The following is a 12638-nucleotide window of genomic DNA, read 5'->3' as shown; positions in this document are numbered from 1 at the left end:
CTATTCTAAATCGGGTTACACACCGGGATCATTAATTCCAGCAAGCTGGTACTCAATTTTCCAACCTCGGAAGGATGACAGGCTGAGTCAACCCCCCTGGCGTTAATTCAGCGATCGACCGGGATTCGAGCTCAGGATCCTAGGATCCCAAGCCGGCACCCTAAGGCCGAAAAAATATATTGCTGGTCTCTGGTCAGACCAAAGTTCCAGAATTGATGCGGCGATGCGGTTTTTTTTTCTTTCTTTTTTTTCTTTTTGAAGAGCATGGATTGCACATATAAAGGTGTTCTTTTTTGTGTCCTCATGCCTTGCGGTCCTCATCTGCCGTGGCGCAGTCCAGAGAGAAATTAAAGACAGCCAATGGGACTTGTAGGCCTTTTTTGTAAATAATGAACACAAGCTTAAGTTATTTTAAAATGTATTTATTCTAAAAATCATTAAGTTCTTCAAGCATATTATAGACTGCCATTTCGTTCTCGAGATCGCCTCGCCGTACCGTTAAACATTCCAATGCGTCCATCGCGTCAACACTGCGCATGCGCAAGTGGTCTCACAGGCCGATGGTCTCCCACGATCTCTTCTCCAAGTCCACCGGATTATCACAGACACTTACAACTTCATGACAAACGAGATAGGATCCAGGCCTAACTAACGAGACCACCCGCAGCTCTCTAGGCCTTCTGGTTGCTTCACACGAACCCGAGAAAGAACGTCTTCGTTTCAATAAATGACAATATCCAGCCGATTGGATTCATGACGTCACGGCACACAAAACTAATCATATATTTGGAACGGCTGGTTGGATTTGGACAAACTAAACGTAGTTTTGTAGGGGAGAACAGTGCGCGAACGTCGGTACCAATGGCGACCCTCACAGACCCGTATTTCCCGAGATAGCGCTTCGGCCCGGCAACAACAGGCGCGCGCTGTTGTAGGTACCGTTGGAAATAAAAGAAAAAAAATTGTTGATGCGCAGGGTCAAAATCAATGCGCGCGCTGACCAGAGACCGGAAATATATTTTTCTCGGCCTAACTGCTAGGTTACCAGCCTAACTGCTAGGTTACCATCCCAATATGCAACACTATTTTTCAGCTGGTTTATTATTTTTTTTCCTTACTCGTGTAAATAATGAAAGGGGAAACCCAAAGGACGACAGAGGAGAGGGTATTTTCTTTTCTCTGCAAATGTTGGTCTGATTGACAGGAAATTTTCACCATCGGAGCGCCTCCCCTGTATAATTAAAAAAAAAAAGATAATTATGACGTTGTAAGTCACATGGTGCGGGCGCCATCTTGGAAAAACCCGAAAAACTTTGCACCTCCATAACTCCGAAACCACTCCATGGAAAAAATTGAAACATGTCTCATCGTCAAGTACTCTCCATGGGGAACAACATATATTCATGATGATGTCATCGGTGCCTTCATTATGACGTCATAATTAGACAAGTAGAACGCTTGATCCAATCAGTTTCAAATTTATTGAGCGTGATCTACATCAACATTGTACAGGAGAATTAAATTGATGATGTCATTGGGCATGTGGTTCGGCAGGCATATTGGATTGAACATAAATCTACATCGTCAATAAACCACACAAACGCAGCAGATAATAAATACCACACATAATACAAACAAATCCTGGCGAGGGTCTGCAATCTGATTGCTCTTTCTTGGTTATGTTTGTGAATGTGTTTTTTTTGTACAATGTAGCATTTTATGCAATGGTTGTGCTATGATACCGTTTATATTTTGATGGTATTTTCTACAGGTGGAAGTGATAGTACGATCAAGGTGTGGGATGTTATTAAACAGTATTGTACCCACAACTTCAAAGGCTTCACTGGTGTTGTCAGGTGAGCTAAGCTCAGAAAGGTATCTCATAGTTTGCCGATTGCTATGGTTTTGCTTGCCTGTTATCTTTTTTTTTTTTCCATACACTTATTGTGGAACTTTTCAATTTCCGTTTAAGACGAGTTTTTCCTCATTTTCATTTCTTCTTCTCCAACCTATAGTGCTGTTTCCCTTCCTCCCACCATCTAAAATCCATTCAGTGTTCTTGCATTCCATCCTGACCCATCTTGCCTCCGGCTCTTCTCGGCAGCCATGGATTGCCACCTGCGTATCTGGGACCTCATGACTTCATCATGCCTTGTGACACTTGAAGCTCACTTCAGTACTATCACTGCCCTGCGCTTCACCACAGATGGAAGTCAACTGCTAAGGTACTGTTGCATAGATGGCCCCCACTCAAAAATGTCAAACAAAAATGGCTAAAGGTTGGCATGTGACGGACTACCGACCGGCAGGGTTAAACTCATTTTTTGTTTTGTCTCACGAAAGACCTGCTCAAGGCAAACACCTAGGCGAAATATTGTCGCTCTAATTTCTGCAAAATTGTTATGTGCAGCGGTGGATTGCTCCTTTGCACCAACAATATCTCTTTGTTGTTGCAGTGCCGGGCGGGACAAGGTTGTGATCGTTTGGGACATTATTTCCAATAAGCAGAAACGAACAATTCCTGTGTTTGAGGTAGGCATTCGGCATTATTATACTTTCTTGAAATATTTATTTACAAGTTAATATTGTTACGTGCTCCTCCCCAACCCCCGGTCACGGTGTACCTCCGAGTCCCGAGAGGAGTCACGGCAGAAAAAATGTGTTATTCTGTATGTCAAAGATCAATGGTGAAGCCACACCAATTGTTACCAACAAACAAATATTGTATTAAGATCACACAAGAATAACAGTACAACAATAATATTAATCAAAAGTACAATCAATATATATCCTATGATGGTACCATCAGTTTTGTAATATATAACTCACTGTGCTCCAAGTGAGTGAAACAAGAACATTCCCAATGTCTCTTTCCCGGCTTCAACCCAAAGTTGGTTCCGGTTTCAAGCCAAAGTCGATCCCGGCTTCAAGCCAAAGTCGATTGAAAATTTTTATTTTAATTTTTTTAAAGTTTAATTGAATTATTATTCCTATTGAATTATTATTCCTAATTACTATTTTTGAAAGTTGAATTATTTTCGAAAGTTTATTATTATTGTCCCTACTTCATATTGCAAAAAAAAACACACACACACAGACACACACATGCTTATTTTAGTTATCATAAGTAATATGCAAGTGGATCCTAATGCGTTTTGATATCTGTAAAAAGTTAATCTAATAATTTCTGGCAATTGTAAATTGCAGTGATTTATTCATCTCTGAACCCACTTATGTCAGAATATTTTTATGCCTCCGTTGACGAAGTCGCCGGAGGCGTTGTTTTCACGTTGTCCGTCGTGGTAGGTTTTCGTTACCGCGATAACTTGAGAACGGCTGAAGGTATCTTAATCAAATTTGATGCAGGTATGTATAATGAGGTAATACAACAACAACATGCATTTTAAGGCCATTTTCCCTGCTAGAGCAGGTAATGAGGTATAATGAGGTAATGATGAACTGATTATATTTTGGTGTCACGAGGTCAAAGATCAGAGGTCATGTTAGATAAAAATGTGATAACTTGTGAATAGCTGAAGGGATTTAAATTAAAACTTGGTGCAGGTATGTGCAATGATGTAAACATGAACCATTTACATTTTGGGGTCAAAGGTCAAAGTCTGTAATAGGTCTATAACTTGAGAACGGCTAAAGGGAGCTAATTCAAACTTGGCACAGATATGCTTTACTAGCAGAGCTGCCCGGCGTTACCTGGAAAATAAATAGTCAGTCACGTGTGTGTAGTGGGCTTTTTATAGTCAGAGGAAGCCACGCCTCTTGGGCATGCCCCGAGTCTAAATCTGATGAGCCCATGTTTTATGTCGTGAAAAGTCCCCCCCCCCCCCCCCGTGGACCCCCCCTGCCCTCTATAATTCACTTCCTTAGGCTGTCCATGAGGCACAACCAAACAAACAGATGTTCACAAATAGGGTTATAGATAATGTAAAGATTGACGTAAATGTAATTTTGTAAATGTAAAGATAATGAACGTAAATGAACGTAAAGACGTAAAAAGATAATGTAAAGAACCCACACGAGGTTTTGGACAACTGCTGGGCTCTTGGAAGCTGAAGGCCGCATTGGGCTTGACGGTAGAGAATCGAAAGGAGGCCGTCTAATCTGCTCGCCTCACGCTTGTTGTGTCTTCGACGCGCGGCGTTCGACACCGCCATTTTGGACCACTTCCCGCATGAGTGGCTACCCCAGTTTCAACAGCCGCCAAGCTCCTGAAAGTACTCTTTGGGACGCCAAGCTAAGTGCCGGCTGAAGGGGTTTATTTTCATTTTATCTTTCCCTTGACGCCGAGGAGTTCTGGAAATCTCGCAAGATTGTGAAAGAAAACATCTGTCATTATTTACTTTTAACAATGCGTATAAAGCAAGTCGTATAAAGCATCGTGGCCTGGCGAAGCGTGCGGGTGGATGGAGGGCTTCCTCGCGCCAGAGCTTGGAGCCGCGTGTGGACGGTGGACAAGACGACGGACAGATACCACATTTCCCCACACGAGGTTTTGGACGACTGCTGGGCTCTTGGAAGCTGAAGGCCGCATTGGACTTGACGGTAGAGAATCGAAAGGAGGCCGTCTAATCTGCTCGCCTCACGCTTGTTGTGTTTTCGACGCGCGGCGTTCTACACCGCCATTTTGGACCACTTCCCGCATGAGTGGCTACCCCAGTTTCAACAGCCGCCAAGCTCCTGAAAGTACTCTTTGGGAAGCCAAGCTAAGTGCCGGCTGAAGGGGTTTATTTTCATTTTATCTTTCCCTTGACACCACCCCCCCCCCCCACCCCCCCCCCCGCACCCCCCAGAATTTCCATGTTTTAAACGTTTCCCGGTGTGTACCCTGGATAAGAATAGGTACACCGTATCCCTGCGTGTCGTAAGAGACGACTAAGAGGGTTGGCGTCAGGAAGGGCATCCGGCCATAAAAACATTGCCTCAAAAAAAAAAGGGAACCATGACAATTACAACTACATATGGGCAGGGTACAGCCCGAAGTGGAGATCGGTTTCTGAGGTTTGGGACATGGAATGTAGGGACAATGACAGGGAGATCAGGCGAAGTGGTGGAAGTATTGGTCAGAAGAAGAGTGGACATATGTTGTGTACAAGAGACGAGATGGAAGGGAAGTGGTGTGAGAATGGTGAAGGGTAGGCAGGGACAGAAATACAAGTTTGTGTGGCAAGGCTGCCCGGAGGGCGTGAATGGTGTTGGTGTCCTGTTTTCTGAGGAGTTTGTAGACAGTGTGGTGAGTGTGACTAGAGTGAGTGATAGGTTGATGATGGTGAAAATGATGATTGGAAAGCTCTTGGTGAACGTCATCTCGGGATATGCTCCGCAGGTTGGTCGAAGCGATGAAGAAAAGGACACGTTCTGGTGTGTGATAGAGAAGCTGATGGAAAACGTGAAAGATGAGGAAGTTGTCGTGGTAGGAGGAGACCTAAATGGACATGTGGGAAGGAGTATGGATGGTTTTGACGGAGTTCATGGGGGTTACGGATATGGTGTGAGAAATGGAGAAGGTGAAAGGATTTTGGAGTTTGCTGATGGAGCTGATTTGTTGATTTGTAATACTCAGTTCCAGAAAGAGGATAATAAGCTTGTTACATACACGTCAGGTGGGTCGACGACAACCGTTGACTACCTGATGGTGCGTAGGCGAGATAGGGGGCACCTCCGGGACACAAAGGTGATCCCGGGGGAGGAGGCTGTTTCACAGCACCACTTGGTTGTCTGCGACGTAAGGGTGAAAGGTGCGAGGAGAGCTCGGCGGGTGAAGTACCAACCGAGAATGAAGGTGTGGAGGTTGAAAGAGGTGACAGTAAGGGAGGCATTAAAAGAGAGGCTGAGTAGGGTCGAGGATGATGTGGTTGAGCTTGAAAGTGGTTGGATGTCAATGAAAGCTTGTCTGTTGGGAGCCGTTGGTGAGGTATGTGGATGGACAAAAGGACCACCGAGGCACTCGGAAACATGGTGGTGGGATGATGAAGTTGGAAAGAGGATTGACGAGAAGAGGAAGAAGTTCAAGGAGTGGCAGAAGGCCAAGGGTACGGGAGCAGAAACAGCAGAGCATGAAAGTTATAAGGCAGCCAGGAAGGCTGCAAAGAAAGAGGTAGCAAAGGCGCAGGAGGCATGTAGGAAAATGTTCGGAGAACACTTGGATTCGGAAGAGGGTCAGAAAGCAGTATTCAGGATTGCAAAGCAGATAGCGAAAGAGAGGTGTGATGTGATGGGGGTGAGTTGCTTGAAGGATGAAGTGGGACAAATCGTTGTCGACCCAGATGGAATTAAAGGAAGATGGAAAAGATATATGGAAATGCTGTTGAATACAGAGAATGAATGGGATGGCAACATAGAGAGTAACCCAGTTTTAGGACCGGCAGAGAAGATAACTGAGAAGGAAGTTGAGGAAGCGATAAAAGCAATGAAGGGTAGAAAAGCGGGAGGGCCGACGGGAGTTGTGGGAGATATGTTGAAGGCAGCAGGAAGTTGGGGTGTGAAGAGAATGACAGAGATCTGTATTCTGGTGGTGAAAGAAGGCCGCATTCCAGTGGTTTGGGAACTGAGTACCCTCGCCCCTCTATACAAGGGGAAAGGTGACCCTCTGGAGTGTGGCTCGTACCGAGCGATAAAGTTATTGGAGCATGGAATGAAGGTATTGGAAAGGGTGTTGGAGAGGAGGATAAGGAAGAAAGTGAAGATCGACGAAATGCAGTTTGGATTTATGCCAGGAAGAGGAACGACAGACGTGCTTTTCATTGTGAGGCAGTTGCAGGAGAAGTACATGGAGAAGAGGAAGAAGTTGTTTCTTGGGTTTGTTGATCTGGAGAAAGCATTCGATAGGCTTCCACGCAAAGTATTGACATGGGCAATGAGGAAGGTAGGAGTGGAGGAATGGTTGATCAGAGTAGTGATGGCAATGTACAAAAGAGCGTGCACAGCTGTAAGGACGAAGGACGGGAACAGTGGTGAGTTTGAGGTGAAGGTGGGAGTGCATCAGGGGTCGGTACTAAGTCCATTACTATTTGTAGCTGTGATGGAGGTGCTGGCTCAGAACGTAAAGGAGGGTTTACCGTGGGAGTTGTTGTATGCAGATGATCTGGTGTTGATTGCGGAAAGTATGGATGGACTGAAGGAAAAGATGACCACGTGGAAGGAATGTATGGAGACAAAAGGTCTGAAGGTGAATATCGGAAAGACGAAGGTGATGGCAAGTGGTAAAGCATGTGGTGAGGTGGAAAGAACTGGGAAGTGGCCCTGTGCTGTGTGTAGGAAGGGTGTCGGAGTGAACTCCATTCAATGTACAATGTGCGCTGAGTGGGTTCATCAAAAATGTAGTGGTCTGAGAGGGTCATTAACCAGTGTGGCAGCTACATTCAAATGTAAGGTGTGCACAGAGGGAGCTGCAGATGGAGGAAATGTTGAGTTGGATCTTGGAGATGGCGTGAAGCTGGAAGGTGTGAAAACATTTTGCTACCTCGGAGACATGCTGAATGGAGAAGGTGGATCAGACTCGGCAACGGTTGCTCGAGTGAGATGTGCATGGAAGAAGTTTCGGGAACTGGGTGGCGTGCTGATGATGAGGGGAGTGTCGTTGAAGCTGAAGGGAAAGGTGTATGCTGCATGTGTGAGAAGTGTTATGATTTATGGGAGCGAGACATGGGTAATAAACGTAGAGCAGCAACGAAGGTTGGAAAGGGTGGAAATGCGAATGGTTCGGTGGATGTGTGGAGTATCGTTGAGAGAGAGGAAGACAAATGATGAATTGCGAAAGATGATGGGAATAGAGCCTGTGATTGATGCTGTGAAGAGGAACAGGTTGAGATGGTTTGGTCATGTGTTGAGGAAGGATGAAAGTGACTGGTTGAGAAGAGTGATGGAAATGAATGTAGAAGGAAGCAGAGGACGGGGAAGACCGAAAAAGACTTGGCTAAAGATGGTGGAAGAAGAAATGCGGGCAAGGGGGTTAACAAGGAGAGATGCAGAAAATAGGGCAAAATGGAGAAGATTGTCATGGGGACCGCAAGGCTAACCCCCGCTCTAGCAGGGAAAATGGCCTTTAAAATGCATGTTGTATAATGTAAAGATTAAATGATTAGATTTTAGTGTCTCAAGGTCAAAGGTCATGCCAGGTAAACATGCAATAACTTGTAAACAGCTGAAGGGAGTTAAATTAAAGCCTGGTACAAGTATGTATAATGATGTAAACATGAACTGATAACATTTTAGGGGCAAGAGGTCAAAGGTCAGAGGTCAAGTCAGGTATAAATGTTTTTTTTGTTTTTTTTTGTGGTATACAAGATCGAGGCTCGTTTAAGAGCTAGCACATTAAAACACACATTAGCACGTTAAACGCAAAAAACATAAATGGACACATAAAACATAATAAAGGGAGGGGGTGACAAGATGGGGAGAGTGAGGGAAGCACACAAGTACAACAGTAGAGAACAGGAACATCGGAAGATCTGTGGAAGGGAGTGGGCTGGGGGGGGGGGGGGGTTGCAGGGGTAAGGGGTACACGGTATAAAACAAATTGACACGACTAGGAGTTTCAGGAATGAAGTTGGGGATTTTAAGAGGTAGATTTGGGGTGTATTAATGGGGGTAGAAAAGATCAAGGTTTTGGATGGGGGAAGATAAGAGATGGTGGTGAACAGCTGTTTTAAATACCTGGAGGGAGGAGAGGGATTGAAGAGAGTGTGGGAGTTTGTTCCAGAGGCGGGAGAAAAGAGGAATGAAAGAGTGAAGGTGAGCAGAGAGTCTTGATTTTTGCAATTTCACGAGAAGAGGGTTGCTGGCAGTTTTTGTGTGACCTGAAGGAATATTTGGAGATAGGCCAGAGAGGAGTCGGTAGAAGACAGAAAGACCACCAACCTTCCTGCTGTGAGAGAGTGAAAGGCCCTCGGAATCATCTTCATCACGAGAGATTCCATTGATCCTGGAAGGGTTGGTTTCTACAGCGTGAAGCCGAGCTAGGTGTGAGGCAGGAGCACCAGCCCAGAGGGGAGAGCAGTATTCCATTGAGCTGCGGATGAAAGCTTTGTATGTGTTGAGGAGCTCAGAGGTGCCAAGGAAGGACTTCGCACAACAGAGGATGCCTAGTCGGCAACTGGCTTTGGAGGCCAGCTTGGAAACGTGGTTTTTCCAGGAAAGATCATGGCAGATAGTGAGACCCAAGAGCTTGAGTGACAGAACTTCTTCAAGAGGATTGTTGAGAAAGTATATGGGAGGGTTCTCCAGACAGTCTTTTCGGAGAGACATATTGAGAGTGCCAGATTTGTCAGGATTGAAAGACATGCATGTTCCACTTGTTTGACCAGTTTGTGATTTTGTCCAGGTCTGCAGAGAGTGAAGAGGCTGCTGCCTGCCGATCTGAGGGTTGAGATATGGAGCGGCAGAGAGTGGAGTCATCAGCAAAGAGATAGAGAGGATTTTACAGAGAGTCAGAGAGATCATTGATGAATACCAAAAATAGCACAGGGCCCAGAACACTGCCTTGAGGGACTCCAGCCTGATCAGGGAGGGGAGATGAGAGAATTCCATTCTAGGCCACACGTTGACTGCAACCGGAGAGGAAGTTCACAAGCCATGCGTGGAGATTTCCATGGATACCATAAGTGGAGAGTTTCGTGACCAGGGCGAGGTGCCAGACTGTATCGAAGGCACGAGATATGTCAAGGGAGACTGCTCTGATTGCCTGTTTAGCATTGAGGACCTCTGCCCATTGTTGAGACAGCAGAAGCAGCATGTCCAGAGTAGAGTGACCTGGTCTGAATCCAAATTGATGATCAGAGATCAAGCCAATGGAGAAGAGGAAGGATTTAATATCAGAAGCAATGATGGATTCCATGACCTTGCTGATGATTTGTAGCAGGCTGATTGGTCTGTTGTTGCAAGGATCTGTTTTTGCCCCTTTCTTATGTAAAGCGGTGATGTTGGCTGATTTCCAAGCTGATGGCAGATGACCTTGAGCAAAAGAGAGGGTGAATAGAACAAAGAGAGGGTGTGAAAGAGCAGTAGAGCAGGATTTTAGGACCCGTGGGCTGATGCCGTCTGGTCAAGTTGCAGAATCAGAGTCGAGGTTTGACAAAAACTTCTCCACCTTGTCAGGAGAGAAGGACATAGAGTTCAGGAGCAGCTGGGTACGACTGGGTACAGTGGGTACAGAGAGGGACGGGTTTGGTACACAAGATTTTGAGGCAAACACAGATTTGAGGCTTTCAGCTTTTTCACGTGTGGAGTCAGCTGTGTAGCCGTTTGAGGTAAGTGAAAGGATGGAGGAGGAACAAACACCAGAAACAGATTTGACCGGATGCCACCAGGACTTGGAGGAGGGAGACAGGTTTGAGAGTTCAGTGTTGAAATTGGAGAGATGTCGTTTCCTGGCTCTCTTGAGGGTAGACACACACTTGTTCCGAGCTCTGTGAAAGGAACTGCAATTGCCTTCCTTAGGATTTGCTGTTCTCAAGTTATAACTTGAGAACAGCTTCTTTTTTTTCTTTTTTTTTTCTTTTTTTGTATCGAGGCTCGTGAAAGAGCTAACATTTACTTCACAAACAAATCAACCAGACAAACAAAATACCCAAAAAGAGGGAGCGGAAGACAAGATGGGGAGAGAAGGGGAAGCACACAAACACAACATCCGAGAGCAGGGAGATGTGTGGAAGGGAGAGGGCCCGGGGGGAGGAGGCATGGGAAGGGGGGGGGGGGGGGGAGATTGCTGAATGAATTTAAATCAAACTTGGTACAAGTATTGTCATGATGTAATAATGTGGGCAGTGGCATATCAGTCGACGTCCTGACGTCAAAGAGTGCCGTCTGGTTCTCTCTTTATCCAAACAAGACTGCTCAGTATAATTTGTTTGTGTATTCCAACTTGCTTTACAATGACGAGATGTAAGGCAGCACTTGCGTACAGAATGCTGATGGCAATTTCATTGGTACCTGTTGACTATTCCTCCCACAGTCCATCGAGGATGTGGTGATTTTACCGCAAAATGAAGATTTTTCAGCCATAGGAGTAAAAGGCGCTGGTGTTCATTTCTTGTCTGTTGGCAACAAGGGTGAGTATTTATATTTGTCCTATTGTAGGATTTTTTTATGCCTCCGCTGACAAACGTGGTACAAGTATATACTACGATGCAAAGATGAACTGGTTAGATTTTGGAGTCACGAGGCCAAAGGTCAGAGGTCCTGTTCGGTAAAAATCCTGTTACCATGATAACTTGTGAACCAATGATGGTATTTTGTTTTTATGGTATGTCAGTGATTTTTGAAAGAGACTCGTCATTTAACTGCTTTTTCCTTTTGCCAACAATGACTTTGTGTTCTGCTTTCTTAAGCCTTAATCCCAACAGTTAAGGGGTCAGCTACCCAGATCCACTTTTTCCATTCTCCTCTGTCTGTGTCTTGTCCTCTTCTTCTTCTTCTCAATCCCTTGTTCTTCAAATCTCCACTACATCCCTCCACCGTCATCTGTCTTGATCTTGATATTTTCTCACTAATCGGCTAATTCATTACTTTTTTGATTGATTCCTCATCCTTTCTTCTCATCACTCACCAAAACCACCCCAACATAGCCTCTCTAATATTTTGTGTGATGCATGCAAGTCCGGCACTCTTGCACATCCCCTCATTCCTCAACTGCTCTCTCCGTGATGCACTGAGAATCCACCTTTCTCATCTCTGTCCTCTCCAGCAACTCTTCCCATTTTCTTAAAACCCATGCTTCTGCATTGTTCATTATAAACAGCCTGATCACTGTCTTGCAGATTCTTACCTTCAATTTTCGTGGTATCCTTTAACAGTGACTTGGTGCTGTGAGACATTTGTAGTTGTTTGGGAGGAATATAGTATGTCCCCACAATTTTTTTTAAATGTAACTGACCCATTTAATTGACCAATTTGTAGCTCACCTGGAGGTATTAGCCTCATGGTTCAGGCGAGGTATTAGCATTGTGCCGTCTCAGTCAGTCAGTATGTAAACACTCGGATCTTCTTCTCCAAAACTACACATACGATTTTGGTGAAACTTGACCACAACCTTCATCACCCATGATGTACCAAAATTTGTTCATGGCATTAAAAAAAATCAAGGTCTATCAGGGTCTACCGGAGGTCAAAGTGGGTACAGGTTTGACCCCCCAAAGGTATTTGCTTTCTTTTCAGAAACTACACACAATTTCAATGAAATTTTATCACAACCTTCATCACCGGTGATGTACTTGAGTTTGTTCACTCTATTAAAAAAAAAATCAAGATCTGAAAGGGTTTACAGGTGGTTGCCCCCAAAATAGGATTTACTTTCTTATCTGAAACTACACACACAATTTAGTTTAAAGTTGACCACAACCTTCACCACCCATGATGTACTAAAGTTTGTTGATGGCATTAAAAGAATTGGGATCGAAGGGAGTCTAAGGGGGGGGGAGGGGTGGTGGGTGAAATTTTCGAATGGCAGTTTTAAGGTTCGCATCCTTCACAAAAATAGTGCTTTGGACCAGTTCCAAGGCTCACTAAGCAATACCACAAATTTAATAGGATCAGTGGATGTAATAATGATGGAAATGATGAATTGCGAAAGATGATGGGAATGGAGCCTGTGATTGATGCTGTGAAGAGGAACAGGTTGAGATGGT

The 12638-nt window shown here is 44.8% G+C and overlaps 1 protein-coding gene across 2 annotated transcripts in view; it reads left to right on the top strand.

Annotated features, from left to right (window-relative positions):
* TBL3 (transducin beta like 3) overlaps window positions 1-12638 on the top strand; it is a 106872-nt gene that overhangs the window by 22710 nt on the left and 71524 nt on the right. For both annotated transcript variants that reach the window (XM_068110512.2, XM_078774250.1), the window contains exons 6-9: window positions 1772-1856; window positions 2055-2225; window positions 2457-2532; window positions 10967-11063. In XM_068110512.2, the coding sequence (XP_067966613.2) occupies window positions 1772-1856; window positions 2055-2225; window positions 2457-2532; window positions 10967-11063 (429 nt within the window). The remainder of the gene's footprint in view (window positions 1-1771; window positions 1857-2054; window positions 2226-2456; window positions 2533-10966; window positions 11064-12638) is intronic.

This window comes from Myxine glutinosa, chromosome 3, assembly GCF_964187855.1.
Source record: "Myxine glutinosa chromosome 3, kmMyxGlut1.1, whole genome shotgun sequence".
Taxonomy (NCBI): Eukaryota; Metazoa; Chordata; class Myxini; order Myxiniformes; family Myxinidae; genus Myxine; species Myxine glutinosa.
This window is presented reverse-complemented; position numbering and strand designations above follow the sequence as displayed.